Source organism: Monodelphis domestica, chromosome 5 (genome assembly GCF_027887165.1).
Source record: "Monodelphis domestica isolate mMonDom1 chromosome 5, mMonDom1.pri, whole genome shotgun sequence".
NCBI lineage: Eukaryota > Metazoa > Chordata > Mammalia > Didelphimorphia > Didelphidae > Monodelphis > Monodelphis domestica.
In genome coordinates, this window is record NC_077231.1 from 190964978 (window position 1) to 190984333 (window position 19356).

A 19356-nucleotide genomic window follows, 5' to 3' on the forward strand; every position below is an offset into this window, starting at 1 on the left:
CCTCCCTCCCCTATCCCCACCTTTCTGTAACCCACGCACAATTCCACTGGGTATTACATGTGTCCTTGATCAGAATCTATTTCCATGTTGTTGGTGTTTGAACATCAGGATGTTCATTTAGAGTCTCCATCCCCAACCACATCCCCTTGACCCATGTGATCAAGCAGTTGTTTTTCTTCTGTATTTCTACTCCCATAGTTTTTCCTCTGAATGCGGATAGTATTTTTTCTCATAGTTCCTTCCAAGTTGTTCAGGGTCACTGCATTGCCACTAGTAGAGAAGTCCATTACATTCGATTGTACCACAGTGTATCAGTCTCTGTGTACAATGTTCTCCTGGTTCTGCTCCTCTCGCTCTGCATCACTTCCTGGAGGTTGTTCCAGGGGATTTCTAAATTTTTATATACGATGTTAAATCAAAAATTGAAAGGATACTAGTATAGATAAAAGTAGCAAGAAAAATCCCCAAAATATTTGGGAAATACTCTATCACTTGCAATTCTAAAAAGTGTCCAAGACAATACAAATGTTCATATTGGAAAGCCAAGACTATTATCAAAAAGAAACTTGATGCCTTACAATTCCTAATGCTGTAAAATTAGCCACTATACTTTCCATTTATAGAATTGAGGGATTTGATATCAAAATATATGTGCAGAATATGATTTGCTTAAGTGCAAAAACTACAAATTTTGGTTTATTAAATTGTGAAACAGAATAAGATGCCTTTTTTTCTTGCTTTACATTCAGTTTATGAACAAATGTACTGCAAGCTATTTAACTTTCAATAGACATTTATCCATCTTGATTTGCTGCTCTTGTTAAGCAAGATTTTGAAGTACATGGCAACATTACAATATCTCCCAGTTACCTTAAGACAAGTTATTAAAATTATGATAAGTTGCAGTGTTGTTTCTGTATTGTACAATTAACATGTTAATAATTTAGTTCAAGGTTATGTCACTAAGACTACATACTACAGCCCATAGATAAAAAACAAAACTTGACAATCTCTGAAGAACTGAAGATGTTTAACAAAAATTCATATTTCCCTTACCTTTTTATGTAAAACTGAACATTATTTTTATTTGGCCTAAATTAAACATTTCAGAAACAACTAATTAGACTACTATTGACCATTTAGAGGCTATACTTAAAATCTTGAAAATGCATTACCCCTGTCAAATGTATGCTATAGGCAAAGTATTGCTGACTGCAGAGCTGTATAAATGACTGAATGCATGGATTCTTCCCAGGAATATGTCTTTCTTTTAAAGCTCCCAATTAATCCACCTTCTCACTGATTATTTTGCTAGGAAAAAAAAATCAATATTTGACAACTGAATTAGGATAGACATTTCATTTTTACAGATATGAACATTTAGAATGCTGGTTGGAAAGTGCCAAATTTCATTAAACAAGAGTGAACTGATGGTCAGAGAAATACATACAAAGATAATTTTAAAAATCTGTTTATTTCTATGACCATGTTTCTAAACTGTATCAGGTCATTCTTCAAATGGCTATTAAAAATTTAACTCACTTGCTTCATAAATACAAATATTTCAAGCTGCATTTTCAAATCATATACATTTATTAATACATTTCTCTTATCACTTTTTTATACAAAAAGGGATTTTGTTGTGCTTTTTTGGTAGAACTGATCTAAATTTCCATAGCAAACATTTTAATTCTACATTTTAAAAATTCTTTTTATTGGCCAGAAGTCTCCGTGGGAGGTAAGCAAATAAGGTAGGGAGGGAAGTGAGGTAGAGTAGGAGGGGTATAAGACTACAAAGCAAAATTCCAGAATATATACAACTAGTCAAATACTTCTTTATTAAAGACTGAAAACTGCCATCAAAAGGGCAGCATATTAAAAAACATTTTGTTCCCCCCCAAAAGAAACAAAACTTTTTTTTCACAACGGCCACATTCTTATAGCAATTTTATCTATAAAACAACAGAACAACATTTTTCATAATCTGTTCACTATGGATGGTTAAAAAAGACATTTCTACACCTTAGAGATGTTTATCATAATGCAATCTAAATACTGTGCTTTTAGAGAGACAACAGCTTAGAAAAGGTTTAGCATAGTGGATCTATTTACAAAGTTTACTCTTCAAGGTTAGCAATAAATAATCCTGATTTTGGAAGAGATGTTACTCATGCATAACTGAAAAGATGAAATGTATACTCTCTCAAAGCATGTACATAGTACTATCTCCTTCACAGCACTCCTATCAATAGCATAAAGATAATTTTCTCTAACATTCTTCATATTCAGTCTTGCTTTTGGGGGATACATCCTTCCATTTCTACAACTTCTGGCCATCCTTCATATTTGTTTGTATCCTTATTGTTCTTGATGTGCTGCAAAAAAGACAACCATACTCCATCAATGTAATAAAACCATATCAAGTTGACTTACAAGCTTGATTTGTCTTTAGCATGGATACTAATATGTTTATTATAGTGAAAGTGGACACGACTAAGAGAATTATATTTACTAATTCCATTTAGATAAATGTTCAAAACAAGGGCTCCACTACTGAATAGCATGCAAAAGTATACTTTGCACATACTATATACATATTTACTCTTAGTAAATATATTACATATTTTTACTATAATTCAAAAGAATTCAAGTAGGTCCGATACTAAGTTCTCAAATTAAAGTAAATTTGGCTGTAATATAAAACATGCAAAATTAGAACTATTTCGCAGATTAAATGTTCCACTGTTTGTAAAGTTAATGGTTCACTATCCCAAAGATCAAGATGAAGAATGTAACTTACTTACCATTATTTATTTATACCTATGGTTTTAGTGAACTGAAAGTACATGTAAAAGTTTGGGGTTTTAAAGTTTTGATAGATTTTTAAAAGCTAGAGTACTTTCAAACAATGAATTACTGAGAATAGTTCTCCAACAGGGTAAATGGCCATATTTGATTCTATTCAATTAAATGAGACAGAGGGTAACTAAGACAAGATTCATTACATTTCTGTGGAATGTCAGGCATTTTGAATTTATTTAGTAAAATATAGTATAATAAAGTCAAAAGACTCACCTGTTCAAAGGGACTTTTTGTCTTAATACCTTTTCCACCACAGAAGACCCAGTTGTCTCTAAAATCAAGGTTAACAATAGCTGTACTTCCCAATGCAGCGATCAACAATCTTGCCTCATTAGTGAGTCTTTGAGAGGGAATAAATGAACATAATATGAAAATACCTCATACACACTTTGCATTAAATACAGGAACACTTTGCTATGCAGGAAGATTTTAGACAAATAGCGGAACAAAGAAGAAAACAAACAAAAAGAAAACGAAAGTTCAGTTTTGTTAAATGTAAAATATTGTCAGGATTTTTACAGTCATAATGGTAGTATGTATTCACATATATGAGTATATAATTATATTATTCATATATAGGTATAATTCATATCTATAAATATTTTGTAGTAGATAAAGCACTTTCACATTTATTATCTCATTTGGTCTCAACAAAGACCTGTGAACTAATAGTAGAAAAATCATTTTTTCATTTTTTAGATGGAGAAATAAGGCTCAGAGAAGTGAAGTAATTCACCTATGGTCCCACAGTCAGTAGCAGGCTGAGCCAGATTCTTCTGTAAAGTCCATACATTAAAAAGCACTGATGATAGAAGTCATAAAAAGCAGAAAAATAAGCTAACATCAAATATCTTTAAAAACGTTTATTTTTTGTCAATAAGAATTAAAACTAGCTTCAACTCAAAACTGTCTAATTACATATACCATATAAATTAAAAATATCTAAGTCAACAGATACTCACATAAGAACCCTTAAAAAACTAATACTTGCATGAAGAAATCATGCTCTGCTGAAAAACACATTCATATAGAAGTTAAACCAGGTGGCAAAGTAGATGAAAAATAGATTGAGAATTATCAAACTTTTGTCCTCTTTTACAGAAATCTCATAAGATACCCCTGCTTTCCCTAAGAAATTGCTAGAAACTATTTGGCACAACTATTAAATATCCAGGGGCTTCTGAGCAGGAGAAAATGGATCAACTAAAAGGTAGGATACACTTTACTGGAAAGAAAAAAAAACAAAACATCATGGGATTTTTTTTTAAACTCTTAACTTTCACCTTAGAATCAATACTATGTATTGGCTCCAAGGCAGAAGAGTGGTAAGGGCTAGGCAATGTAACTTGCCCCGGATCACACAGCTGGGAAGTGTCTGAGGTCAGATTTGAACCTAGGACCTCCCGTCTCTAGGCCTGGCTTTCAATCCACTGAGCTACCCAGCTGCCCCCAAGTTTGTCATTCTTAACAGATATTTATATTTCACTTTTTTTTTAATTCTGTATCAATTTTTTACATGTTTATGCTAAAACTAGTTTGAATTTGTGCTCAGCCATTTTAATAGTCATATTTTATATAAGCCTATTTAAGTAGAAGCTATTAACCTATGTTCTCAGTTAACTATGTCCAAAGAGAGGAAGATTTACAAAAATAGATCTAATTTTTAAAAAATTTCCTTAAGAAAAAAAAGAAAAAACAGTTCAAAAATATAAAAGCAAGTAAAAAGCCAGTGACATGGAAATTAAAAGCAGTCAGAGTAAGGAAGTTCACTGGGATATAAGCCAAAGTCCTAAGACAAATGTTTTATACTCTCTCTGTCCAAAGGATCCACAGCTGGGCCCCAAATCAATCCAAATGGGGGCAAAGTTAGCTCTAAGTATCCCAGGTCTACTCTATAGCTCCTTTGTTCAAAAATATACCCAGATGAAGTTGTGGGAATGTGGGGATTTAACTCAAACCTCTCCAATTCCAATGTCCTGAGCCACAACAGTACATAAGGAGAAAATAAAAAGCCTGCAAAAGATTGAGCTTGTAGTTCTCAAGCTATAAAATAGTAACACATTTTAATGCCACAAAGTAAAATGAAATACACAGCCAAAAGCCAAATGTTGCAGAGAATGTGAAAGACAAAGTGAAGGCAGGTCATGATGAATTGCCAATTTATTTTTTAAAAAAGAAAAAAATTTAAACCACAGATTTTTTTTAAACTTAAAGAGAATCTAAAAATCTGTTAAGTAAAATGTTATTCCCTGCCAATATTCTAAGATGTGATGTTCAACAGAACATAAACAACTGAGAAAAGATATAGACCATTAGAAGATAATTTAATTTTACCTATACTCTATAAAAAAGGTACCCAAACAACCTTATTTCATGACTATGCTATTAAGTTGAAATAATTCAATATTCCAAAAATCTAAGATTTATGTAAGTAAACTTTCCATAAAAAGCACTTCCTCCACGGACAAAAATAGACTAACCATCGTAATTTAGTAATCTATATTCATGACTTTCTATGTCCCCGACAAAAATAGTTATTGCCTGATCAGTAAGATTTTGTTAAAGTATAAACATTATTTGACAAAATCTTTAACATATCCTTACATTACTTACTCTCACCAAAGTAAACAGGCTTTTCAACTTAGTTCTCTTCAATCACCACTAACATGAAGAGCAGGGGAGAAATTAAAATTAACAAGTCTATAATCAAAATGTACCTTTTACTTACTAACGGTCATATGTTCAGACATAGTCCTAATTAATGTAGTCTTTTACATTTTTAAAATAGTAGACACGTAGTAAATAAAACATAAGTTAAACATACTCTAATATAGGTGATTAACATTGAAATCCATAATGAATTTGATCCTTGTGTTGATATATTTATGTTATAATGGCACAGTGTTACTGAGATGAGAGTACTGGTAGATGATGCTACAGCTTCTTGATCAGCTATATTGATTAATGGTTCTATCTTTTTTGACATTTTTACTAAAGAAAAAAATGGGAACATGAAGAGAGGCAGGTCATTGTTTGCAGAGGCCACAAACTTGAATGGTATGATTGATTATGAATGAAATGAAATGGTCTTGAAAGACTAGAAAACTGGGCTAGATCAAAATTAAATTAAGCAGGGATAAAGGAAAAATTCTGCATTTAGGTTTAAAATAAAATTGTATAAGGATAAAAAACTTGGCTTTAGTAACTATTAAAAAATCCAAAATATTTAAGTACTCAAAATACATAAAATTGTTAATAATAAATATTTTACAATCTAGAGATTTTAGTTGACCATAAATGTATTGATATAAGGTCACTACATGAGGCTACAAAAAAAAAAACTAACAATGTGCATCAACAAAAGCAGTGGTGTCAAACTCAAATAGAAATGAGGGGTCCTGGCCAGAACCAGAATGGCTGAGCAGGAGAGCACTGAACTGAGCTCTCCAAACATCAAACAACTTTAGAATAACAAGTGAAGTTGAATTCTAGAACAAGAGAACCAATAAAAGTTGGGGGTGAGACATTTTTCCAGTCCAGGACAACTTAGGAGGCTGTAAGGAGAGGCATGGGATACTGCAGGGGTGACTGATCTAAAGTGCACTGGGTGGCAATAGTTGGAATCCTTAGAGTCAGGTGTGGTGGCAGCAGCAGCAGCAGCTTTGAGAACTCTTAAACCAGACATAGTAAGGGGTCAGAGAGCTGGTCAAAAGATATTAAAGAAAATTCCTGTGCTATCAATGGGTAGGACTGAGCATTGTTTGGCAACTTCATTGCCCATTTGCATTTCTAGGGTGGAGAGTTTGCACTTGCAAGGGAGCAGGGGACATTCCTAGGTAAGGAGCAGAGTGCAGACCACACAAAAGCAGTGACCACATCTGCCCTTGGATCTTACCAACTTTGAAGAACCAAAAATGTTTACCTGCCCCCCTCCTCTACCAATAGCTGTGAAAGCACCAGCACAAAAAATCCTGATCCCTGGCATAGTATTATTTCTCTACACCGAGGTGAGCAGAATCCAACTTTAAATAAATATCAAAGAAATAGGCTGAAAAATAAGGAAAAACAAACCAAAAAATCATAAAAAGACAACAATAATGTGAAAACACATTCAAACAAGTCTTCAAAGAAAAACATGAAAGAAATAAGAGTGGTAGAAGAAAAACTGGGAAAAGAAATGAGTGATGCAAGAAAATTATGAAAAAAAGGATAGCTTGTTAAAAGAGGCACAAAAATGCTGAAGAGAAATAACATCTTAAAAAACAGAATTGGCTTCTAATGGTAAAAGAGGTACAAAAATTCACTGAAGAAAACATCTTAAAAAGTAAAATTGGCCAAATGGAAAAAGAAGTTTAAAAGTTGATTAGAATTAGGTAAATGGAAGTTAAAGACTCCATGAGACATCAAGAAAGAGTCAAAGGAACAAAAAGAAGACTATGTGAAACATCTCATCAGAAAAACAACAAATCTGGAAAACAGATTGAGGAGGGATCATTTTGGATTACCTGAAAGCCATAATTAAATAGTTTAAAGAGCATATTTCAATAAATTAAAAAGGAAAAGTTCCTTGATGAAATGCAGAATATAAAACAAAAATTGAAAAATCCACCAATCGCCTCCTAAAAATCAAACCCAAAATAAAAACTCCCAGGAATATTATAGTCAAATTAAATTTTGAAGCTCTCAAGTTAAATAAAATGATCACCCAAGAATCAGCAGCTTCCACATTAGAATAAAGAGCTTGAAATATAATATTTTGGAAGATAAATAAACAAAGATTACATCCAAGAATAAGCTATTCAGCAAAACTAAATATGATCAATCCTTCAGGGGGAAAATGGACATTTAATTGAGAATGTTCAAGCATTTCTAATAAAAAGGCTAAAAATGGATGGAAAAACCGATATTCAAATTGTTAAGATAAGAATAAGTTTTGTTCAGTAAGTAAGCAAGGTTTATAAGTAAGAACATGAGAAAATTATGAAAAGCTGCCTCAGGCTTGGCTTGGAAAGCAGTGGGGGTGCTTGGAATTCTGTGGAAAGTTGAAGTGAGTTTTTTTTTAACCAACTGCTTTTCCTTTCTTTCTCTGAAGCTTGGACAAAGGGTGTTGCTAACCTCTTGAGCTCCTTTTGTGTTCCCTGTGTCAATTTGGGAAAACCAGGATCAGAGTTTGGTGACTGTCTGGCTGTGTTAGAGAACTATTATTAACTGAGAAGAAACGAGAAGATCATTTTTGTCTCTGTGAGTCTGGCAGAGTGAAGACAGACTGTGGGCCTGAGCTGGTCAAGGAGCCATTCTTGGGCAGTTGGACAGAGGGATAAGGGCCTGCAAAAATGTCCTCGGGCTCTGGGAAGAGGGGGAATGGAGCAGCTCCCCGATGCCAGCATAAAAATTCAAGTTTGATCTGGCACTGAACAGAAAGCCTAGCACATAGTAGGTGCCTCATAATGTTACTGATTAAATGACTGACATACTTCTGTGACATAAGTTACCTTTTGCTAATGCATTCATGGGATGAAGAGTTTTGTGCTTAAAGATCAAAATAGTTTAATGAGGTATTAATGTGTGGAGATCTTTCCAGATCTTTGTTCTGTTGCAGGGTAGAAAAACCCCAGCAACCCATATGCCTATCAGGTGTACAATGACAACAATTAAAGTTATTAAAAACCTGCTAAAACAGTAAACATTTCATACATCAATAATTGATCAATAACTAGGGTGGGGAAGGGAGAAGAAGAGAAACCTGTGAATTTTGACAAAATATATGTAATAGAAACATTTTTGACAAATTTAAACATGTAGAATTTTTCTTCTGACAATCCCTCCCACCCAATATTTAACACTCTTGTATTAACAACAACAAAAAAATACTCTGTAGTATTTACTAGTTTTGATATTCATTTTGATATTCATATTATTTATAAGGTCTCAAGTAGTATTTTTAAAAATCCATACATACTTGGTTGCTCCATCATCATAGGTTCCCATTAAAACTATGGTTCCATCTGGAATAGACTTAAGGAATTCAATAAATGGTGCCACATCTAAAGAGTACAAAAACAATTACATTTTTAATGACTGAGCAATTAACCCTGAAAAAACAAAGAATTTCTTGGCACCTCCTATTAATGTACAATCACAGTTTAGAAATCACTAAAATAATAGCTAGTATAGTCCTAGAAAAAACTTAAATAATTATTGGGTACATAATTCTCCCAAAGTGGCCCAAATATACCTAGTTCATACAATGTTGGAGTGGTAGCTATCTTTGTTAGGAAAGCAAATTAGAGATGATTTTTCATCTAAGTTTCAAAATGGTTTTAGGATTACCAAGACAAACATGAAAGTAAGCTCCTTGAGGGCAGGGGCTTTCTTTTCCATCTTTGTATTCTGTGTGGTTAGGACATAAAAGTAGTTGTTTAAATGTTTCTTAATTAAAGGTAGTATTTATTAGGCCACAGAAGACCTAAGGTACATGCTTCAGGTCCTATCTTATTCCAGTTGAGAGAGGAAGAATCCATTGGAGGCCAAAAAAGATTCTAGAAGGCAGATACTGGTTTCAGAGCCTAAAAGGAAGGTCAGAAAAATAGAGGCTTCCTAAATCTTTCAGATACAATTATATCTAAATATGCAATATTTCCATGGGTCTTCAAAACTGAGGAAATAATGAAAAAGAGGCATTCTAAACCCAGAGTGGATTACCAAAGGTAGCTATTGAAAACTGGCATATTTCAAGGAAAGCAGGAAAAGAAGAATGACTAAACAGTGATATGTCATAAATTTTATGATGGCAAGTGTTCTCTGGAGAAATTTTAACATACCATTCAAGCATGTGCATACTACCAGAAACCTTTGTGCTTCTACTTGAAGAGATTCTCATGTTAGAACAATTAGTGTTCATCAGGTCAATTCTAATGAAGTCAATTTTATAATCACAGTATTTCTTATTCAGACCACAAAAAAAAAATGGTCACCAATTATTTACACTTAAATCAAAAGATTTCAATATACTACAACTACACCTAAGTAGAAAAATGTTTTCAAAAGCAATAATTTAATCCACTTCTGATATGACAAAACAAGCCAATATGATCTTCCTAAATAAAGCACAATTATAATCAAGTCACTTCTCTGGAGAAACAATGTGAAGTAAAAGAGAAAGAGAGCTAGTTATAGAGTTATGAAGAAATGAATTTAAGCCTTGCTTTTGCCACAAACCAACTTTGTAATCTTGAGCAAATCACTTATCTTCTTGCCTAGCCAAAGTGAAAACTTGAATTGATAGAAGTTCTTCACTGAAAGCTGCTTCGGCTGATGACTTATGGGTCCAATAAGAAAATATCAGGATCCCTGTTATGGTTTTTGATGTTGTTTAGTCATTTTTCAGTCACATCTGACTCTTCACAACCCCTTTTGGAGTTTTCTTGGCAAAGAAAGCAGAGTGGTTTACCATTTCCTTCTCCAGCTCATTTTACAGATGAAGACCTGAGGTAAACAGGGTTAAGTAATTTGCTCAGGGTCATGCAGCTAGGAAGTGTCTGAGGCCAGATTTGAACTCAGGAAGGGAAATCTTCCTGAATCCAGGTCTAGTCCTCTATCCACTGAGTTACTAACTCCAAAAATACATAAATATTAACATATAAGCTCTGGAGTCCCCAATCATGTATGTCTTTAAATTAAAAAGCTGATGCCAGTCTCTAAATAAAGTTTGTGTACCTATTCAAAGTCTTCCTAATGTTATTAGAGAACTTTAAGAGTTGTGTGAAGCAAGTTGATTCCATCTTATAAACTGACTGTTTTGAGATTTAAGTTTCACTTCCTGTAAATTCTACCTGTTTGCTAATTGTGGGAATTGAGTGGCATCCTGTTTCATATCCGGAAAAGTATACCTGCTCACTTTCTCTACTCCCAATTCTGAAACTCACTCATTCTCCTAATTCAGAAAATCCCTAATCTTCACTCCAATCTGAAATCAGATTACTTAATCTTTTATCTTAGTGTTTATATTTTGTCATTGTTTTCTTTTAATGCATAACAATCTATCTCCCTCTGCATTCAGGATCCAGTGCCAAGCTGAGACCTGGCCCCAAATTGTTTTGCAACTGGCAAGCATTGCTTAATAAACTGATATGCTCAGAAAGTCTGAACCTTTGTTTTTTCAGTTATTTCAGATTTCACCCTTCACATTAGCCAAATAAGTAATTCATGGCATCTTACTGAGTTTAGGATAAAGTAAAACTATGATCAAAAGCTGTAAGATATGAAGGTTATTAACCAAAATTCAAGTAGCCTATTCTTGCCCCAACTCTGCTACATCCTGGTTGGGTGATTCAGCAAACTACTCACTACACACACCTCAGTGCCCAAGACAGCTCTCTAAAACCATTAAGCTACAGAAAAGTTATTCTTATGTCAGTACAGAGTATTCTCTCACTAAGAGCTCTCTAAAATAATTACATCACAGATATGGGTTAACAGAAAAAGCAAAAAACAGCATCACTAAATCTAAAAAAAAAAATTCTAGTAGCCCTATACCTCTTTCACAAGGTTGTTGCAAACACAAAATGAGGATAAGCATGAATATATTCTGCATATATCAATATCTATCTATATATAGGAATTGGAAGAAAGAGCCAGAATAGTTACAAGTTCAATAGCAAAGGGAATTACTGGTGAGGAAACTGGTACATATTACAGATTTGTAGCTCCTTTGCCAATTTAGCACTTTTTAGAGAGTGGTCTGCAGCATTGAGAAATTAAATGACTCATCCAAGAGTTACAAAGTCAATTTCAGGTAAGACATGAATCAGGTGTCTCACCTAACTTCCAAGATTGAATCTCTAGTCACCATGCCACATTGCCTCTCATATATACCCATATCTATATATGTATATACACACCCACACCCCTGTACATATATAAATATTAGAAAGATCTTCTACTCATATTTCTTTATCCCCTCTCTTCTAATCAGCTATTGAGTCTTATTGATTCAAGGACAACATTCTTTGCTTCCATATTTTCTTCTTCACTTAACCATCCATTATCCATATTCAGGTTCTCTTTTTCTAATCCCTTCTTCAATCCATCCACCAAAGAACTGCCAGCATATTCTTCCTAAAAAACAAGTCTGATCTTGCCACTTTCCTACTTAAGAATTTTCACTGGCTCTTTACTGCCTTTAAAATAAAATACAACTGCTCAGTTTACCATCTAAAATCCAGAAATAGCTCCAACTTTTTTTTTTCCCCAGATTTGACACTGATCCCTTTTGTGTTCTCTAGAACTGGTCAAATTGACTTATTTACTGCTTATTGTACTTGGCATGCCATCTCTGTACTCTATTCGAACCACTCTCTTTCCTTAATGTGCCCTCATAGAATCTTTAACTTCCTCCAAGGCTCAGCTCAGGTATCATTTCCTTTGTAATACTTTTTCTTATCCTCCTAGTTGGTTAGTTCTCTTGCCCTTCTTAAATTATTCTGTACTTAATCTGTTTGGTTCTTTCAGAAGAATAAAAGTTCCTTGAAGGTACCAAATATTTTTTATTGTTTTCCTAGCACAATGTCTTGCATATCTTAATAAATGCTTGCTGAATTGAGTTTCAGTTTCTTCACTGAATGCTCTGATTCCCTATGCCCTGCATATCCTGCAGAATACCTTTTCTTAGTTTGTGTATGAGGAGAAATTGGTAGAAAAAAATAGTTTTTAAGAGTTTTTTTCTTTTTCTAAAATTAAATTTATTTATTTAGAATATTTTTCTATGGTTACATGACTCATGTTCTTTCTTTCCCTTCTTCCCTCCCCACTCCCTGAGCTGATGAGCAATTCCATTGGGTTATATGTATCATTGTTCAAAACCTATTTCCATATTATTAAAATCTGCAATAGGGTGATCATTTAATGCCAAAACCCCAATCATATCTAACCATGTGATCAATCATATGCTTTTCTTCCACATTTCTACTCCCACAGTTCTTTCTCTGGATATGGATAGCGTTCTTTCTCATAAGTCCCTCAGAATTGTCCTAGGTCACTGCATTGGTGCTAGTTCCATTACATTTGACTGTGCCATAATGTATCAGTCTCTGTGTACAATGTTCTCCTGGTTCTGCTCCTTTCACTCTGCATCAATTCCTGGAGGTCTTTCCAGTTCACATGGAATTCCTCCAGTTCATTATTCTTTTCAGTGCAATAGTATTCCATCACCAACAGATACCAGGATTTGGTCAGCCATTCCCCAATCAAGGGATATCCCCCTATTTAGAGGAAATAGCTTTTTAGGGGACTGAGAAGCAAGGAAAGTTGAACAAGTACTTACAAGGTTGGCATGCGAAAAGAAAGATTAACATCTTGCTTTGCTTGACTTCAAAGGGCCCAACTAAAGGCAATGAGTAGAAATTTCAGAGAAGTAATTTTGGCTCAATGTAAAGAGTAATTTCCAAACAATTCGAGTTATTCAGCAGTGGAAATATGATGTCTTAGGAAGTGGTATATTTTTCCTCAGTGAAGGTTTTCCAGAAGAGTGCTTAGGACAGTGCCAGACATATAATAAATGCTTATAAATATTAGGTGACTTAACTGACTGCCTAACTCCTTTGAGATGATGTAGAACAGATTTCTGGTCAGATATGTGGTAATCTAGATGAATCTCTAAGATCTCTTCCTACTCAAATTCGGTGTTCCATGATATTGTTTACTCTGCTTTATAGGTCTGCTATTTTTTCTAGGTAGAAGTTTTATCTTATATAACTCAAACTTGCTACATCTTTTGCTAGTTACTCATTCTTGAGACAATCTACATATGCATCTAGAAAGCACAAAATTAATCATTTTCAAAGACTGAATTGGACATTTAGAGTTGGAAACGATTTTTTTTTTACCCAAATGTTTCTTCCTTCCATTCAAAAACATGAAAGTTCTGATTTGGAGAGTGAACTACCTTGTTCTACTATCCTTAGTCTCTCACATGCTGAAGAAAATAGGGTCAGTCCCAATGAAATTGCATGTCGACTGCAGGAAGGATGGGTTGAGAGGAAGGAGGGAAATAATGTGATTATTGTAACCAAGGAATAATGTTCTAAATTGACTAAATAAATTAATTCAAAAAATAAATAAAAATATTAATAAAAATATTCTAAAAAAAAGAAAAGAAAATAGGGTCAGTCCAAGAACTTTCAATCTTAAAGTCCAGATAGTGAGTCATTCTTAACAGTTCTAAACTCCAAGTAGAATTTCTAACAAATAATGGACTCAAAATATTTACATCTTGATTGGCCACTAAAATAAATTATAAGCCATATGTAAGTGGTAGCATATGACTTAGTCATGGAATACCATCTGGGAGGAGAAACAAAGGAAAGAAAAAGGGATAAAACTAGAAATGCAAATAATGAAGTCCTGTTCTCCATTAATAGGGGTGTTTTCTTTTACATCCCTAGTTCTGTTTCTATCCATCATCTAGAAAGAAGCCCTTTGAAGAAGCCACCATCCCTGTCACTACCATTAAAAGAGCAGATTGAACTGACTTAGCTGAAGAAATAAGGCATTTTGAGGGCTAGATAAGAAATAGCACATGCCAGGAGGGTGGAATCATGGTTACCAACTTAATGTAAACATGAACACCAACAACTCTCACCCTGATAGAGGCAGCCCAGGACCCTTCGCCTAAGCATCCCAGGAATACAAGACTACCAAAACCCCTACCCACAGCCTTGCTTCCAAGCCTGGCCCCCATTATCCATGGAAGGAGCTCTAAGGAGAAAAGTAAGACCATCCCTGCTGCCACCATCAACTGCCATCAGTGGAAAGGTGAACCTAAGATTCCCAGCATCAGCAGTACCCTAGACAACTAGCCCTTCTTCCAGCTTAACCCTCATAGCCATCATCTAAAAAAGCAATTCTTGTGGAGATGTGGTCTGACAACTGCCTCTGCTATATAGCTTTTGATTTCTCAATAGCCACAGCTCTTAAGCCTCCTATCCCAAAATGTTTTCACTAAAGACCCTGACACAGTTAAATGGTTCAACATAAGAAATAGACAGTTTTAATAGAAATGCCACAAAAGAAGTTCCATGAACATCTATCTGCCTAGTTAATGCCCCTTAAAAACCACTGGGCCTTTCCATCTGACTTAAAGCTGAAATAGTCATTACATGTGTACATTCTATTAAAAAATGAGCTCCTAAAGAACAAGGACAGTCATATTTCTACCTATATCTCAAATACCTAATATGATGCTTTATACAAAGCAATGGATAATAAATTGTTCATTCATTCATTCTAGGAAATTATCAAGGAGTAAATACTAGATACAGGAGTAAGTCCTTTAAGAGAGCATATTACCACTTACCTCCTCCCCACATATCAAAGTATTCAGTGCGTAATGCTTCTCCTGTTTTTCCTAGAGATAAATATTTCAGATTAAAATATATAATAACTGTTATAACTTATGAATATGAAAGTACTTAAAGTAGTAAGCTAAAAGCAAAAAAAAAATTAAAACTCTGGGTCCTAGTAATCTAATTCAAACCTATAAAAACATAAAAAGTCAAATGAAAGAGAATCCATCACTCTTTCTAATGTTTACCTCTCTCTTACTAGGTTGCTGTCTGAAGGGCTTTGCTATTCCCTAATATAGTACTAATCACTGAAACAGTTTTTTTTGTTCTTTACTACTATATGTATATGCTGCCAAATTCCAAAAAATGAACTTTTTAATCTTCACAATCAATATTCTTCTAACAAAAAAAAATAAAGAAAAAATAAAAAGACCAAAAAAGAACCCCCTTTCCTTAAAGTAAGCTATCCTAATGGAACCCACTCACTGGACATATCTGAAGATATATTTCTCACTTTGCATCTCTAGAGAATCAAGCTCTTAAAAGGATATATTATTGTACTGATTAGAGTTAAGTCTTTCAAAGTTGAATTCTATGGTATTACAGTCATTGTCCTTTCTCTTTTTTTCTTTGCTCTCTTTTGGGTAAAATAATAGTTGTATAGCCTAGTCAAAGAGTATGCGATTTAGTGACTTTTGGGACACAATTTCAAAGTGTTTCCCAAATTAAAGAAATTCACAACTACCTCAATAATCCAGTAGGGTAGCTGCTGCCTCTACTAGTTTCAACAACTTTCATTTTCCCCTTTTTTCTGTATCTTTGATGTTCCAAATGGTTGAAAGTAATTGTTTTAAAGGTAGAAGGTAGTTGTTTTAATCGCTATCATCTTATCATTAATAAAGTAGAACATTTTTTTCATGTGACTGTTCCTTGTCTTCTTTTGAGAATTGTCTATTCATATCTACAAGAATGGCTCTTGTTCTTATATAGTTGAAATAAGTCACTAGACACTAGTGACTTAAGTCACTTAGTCATAAGACACTAGGGACCTTTCTGCTCTCGAGCCCATTCCTGATTTTCTGTACTTTGGAACCATGCTTTCTTTCCTACCAGCCCATCCCAGAACATTCCTCAGTACCTGGAGCCTTCTTGCCCTGGAATAGTCTACCTTATTAGGGGCCTATTTACCCCATAAAATTCTTCCACAAGGCTTGCCCTCTTCTCCCATTGGTCAATTCATCCTGAAGTCTCCATTTTGTCAAATTGCTTATAGGCCAGCTGATGTTCATTCTCTTTCTGACTCTGTTCCAGACTCTCTGAATTTCAAAACTATGTCCCTGTACCAGATACCATTTTCCTCTTCTTTATTCAATTCTCATTTGTATATTTGCCACATTTGGAGTAAACTCCTCGAGGGAAAGATAATCTTTATTTTTGCTTATATTTGTATTATAACAGAAAACTGCCTGGCACAAAAAAATGCATTTAATAAATGTTTCTTTCCTTCCTTAGACCTTTACTACATTATCTTAGATGAAATAAAATTAAGGGAAGCCTTTTATAACTTTACTTCTATTCTATTGTGATATGTTTTATTGCCTTGAAAGCTACTAAAGAGTCCCCCCAAAAAAAGAATTCATCCAAGAATTTCAGAGTAGAAACTATTTTATCTTAGGGTTTACAAAGTGGTATAAGCAATTTATTTACCCAAGATGTCATAGCAGCTTTAATTGCTAACATTCCAATATTCCTAAAGTTATAACACTATAAAACAAATAAAGCTGGTAAAGCATTTATCTCAACTACTAGACTCATGTACCTAGGGTTATACTCTGGTGGAGGTTACCATTGCTCTCACTTTTCAGGTTCAGAAACTTTTATCAAATCACCAGGGAGTTCTGGTTTCAATAATTTAATAACTGCTAACCATGTTAAAAAGATATTGATTTACACCAGAATGCTAATTTATTCATTTATAGTGAATTCATCAAATATTTCTTTTTTAATGGATTGGTCAGTTTGGGAAATCAATGTGAGATAATATATTAAAACCAGAAGATGATGTGGTATACAGAAAACACCTGCATATTCTTTTCCACTAAGGGGATGTACCTGTCACGCAGCTCAACTATTTACAAGGTGGGGAAGGTGGGTAGTCAAGACAGTTTTCTTCTTAAGACTAGAAAAATGCTGAAATTCTCACTCTCTTTTCATTCTAAGTACACGACTACCTTTGTTATTATCATTCTTCATTTGAACATACTCAGACATTCTAGATTTCTAAATTTACATCATGCTTTCATTGACTATACATTAAGGATCAGAGGTCAATTATCTGCTTCTTTTTTTTTTTAAACCCTTACCTTCCGTCTTGGAGTCAATACTGTGTATTGGCTCCAAGGCAGAAGAGTGGTAAGGGCTAGGCAATGGGGGTCAAGTGACTTGCCCAGGGTCACACAGCTAGGAAGTGTATTGTCTGCTTCTTAATGATATTCAGGCAATATTTTAATGAGAAGGGGATGCCTTAAAATACAAAGCATGGAAGATTATTTCCAAGAAGAGAAACAATTCCAATCCTAAGATGCACATTCTTCTTAGTTTTAATTAAAAGAATAACACTTTCTAGCCTTGCCCCTAAATTTAGAGATATTTTTGACTTCTGTGGTCTGCATCCCTTGTCCCTGAATATAGAAATAAGAAAAAATTGCACATACCATTTACCAATGCAACATTGATTCCTCTTCCAACATTATTCTTTACACCACTCATTAAACTAAAGAAGAAAAAAAATGGAACAAATTTCAGAAGCAAGTATTTCAAATAGTAAACATAAGATCAAAAAATGGAATAAAAATGGAATGAAAAGCATTGACTGTATAGTATATTCAGTAGTGGAAATGTAACATAGGAAAAATAAATTAAAAGTCGCATTATTTTAAAACATTTCAATATGACTTCTTAAATATAAATGTATTACAAGACTGGGGTTATTAAAAGCCTAAAAACAATCAAGCTATTTCTTTATGAGTTACCAGATTATGAGTATCTTCTAAGGAATCCCTCATAGTGCGTGTATGTGTATTTCAAATATGATATACAACACTTCTGCATCTGCCTTCAAAAAAAATCAAACGGGGACAGCTGGGTAGCTCAGTGGATTGAGAGCCAGACCCAGAGATGGGAGGTCCTAGGTTCAAATCTGGCCTCAGACACTTCCTAGCTGTGTGACCCTGGGCAAGTCACTTGACCCCCATTGCCTAGCCCTTACCACTCTTCTGCCTTGGAGCCAATACACAGTATTGATTCCAAGATGGAAGGTAAGGGTTTAAAAAAAAAGTGACTAATTTACTTTTCATCTCCCACAATTTGATATATTGGAAGTAAAGTAAAATTTATGCCTACCTAGGTCAAGAAATGAAAAAGAAAATATGCTTACTGAATCTAGCAATCAGAAATGTACTTTTAGTGACATCAAGCTGCTTGTATCTTCAAAACTCTATTTCTAACACCAATATTATTCTGGAAATGCTATATGGCTGAAAACTATGGAAAACTTTCAGAAGAATTACAATCATACTCCAAAAAAAAATGAGATAAACTACTATTTGCTAATGCAGATTTGCCAAAGTTCAGTATAAAAGATACCTTTGAAGTCATGGATAGCCAGAAAAAAAAATGCACTGCTCACAATACATAGTATTGATTCTAAGATGGAAGGTAAGAGTTTAAAAGAATATAATTTAGAAAAAAAAAAGACAAAAAATTCCATAGGACAAGCAGGCATAAAGGAATTAAATCTGCACTTATAGTACTAAAATTATGGATTCATTCAGTAAAGCATATCTAACAGAAAATTTTTGATCCCCAAAAGAACAAGTCTATCTTCTTTTTCCACTGAGTATCCCTTTGAAATATTTCAAGATAGTTATCTAGTTATCTTGATCTTCCTTTTCACTTCCTCCTTCTCTTCTCCAGGCTAAACAATCCTCATGACATGGCCTCAACGTCATCCTGGTTATTCAATATTCTTCCTAAAATGTGGCAATAAGAACTGAAGAGAGTACAGTAGGACCATCTCTAGTCCTGGGCATCAAGCACTGAATACAGGCTAAGACTGAATTAGCCTTTTTAAATTGTAACACTATTAATTCAT

The 19356-nt window shown here is 34.0% G+C and overlaps 1 protein-coding gene across 6 annotated transcripts in view; it reads right to left on the reverse strand.

The window, feature by feature from the left end:
- Positions 1–1815: 1815 nt before the first annotated feature.
- Positions 1816–19356, reverse strand: part of FAM3C (FAM3 metabolism regulating signaling molecule C) — a 65720-nt gene continuing 48179 nt past the window's right edge. For all 6 annotated transcript variants that reach the window (XM_007504206.3, XM_007504207.3, XM_056799632.1 and 3 more), the window contains exons 6-10: positions 17918–17976; positions 15215–15265; positions 8822–8906; positions 3076–3202; positions 1816–2375 (exon numbers count right to left, since the gene is read on the reverse strand). In XM_007504206.3, coding sequence (XP_007504268.1) covers positions 2286–2375; positions 3076–3202; positions 8822–8906; positions 15215–15265; positions 17918–17976 — 412 coding nt within the window. In that variant the 3' untranslated portion in view covers positions 1816–2285. The remainder of the gene's footprint in view (positions 2376–3075; positions 3203–8821; positions 8907–15214; positions 15266–17917; positions 17977–19356) is intronic.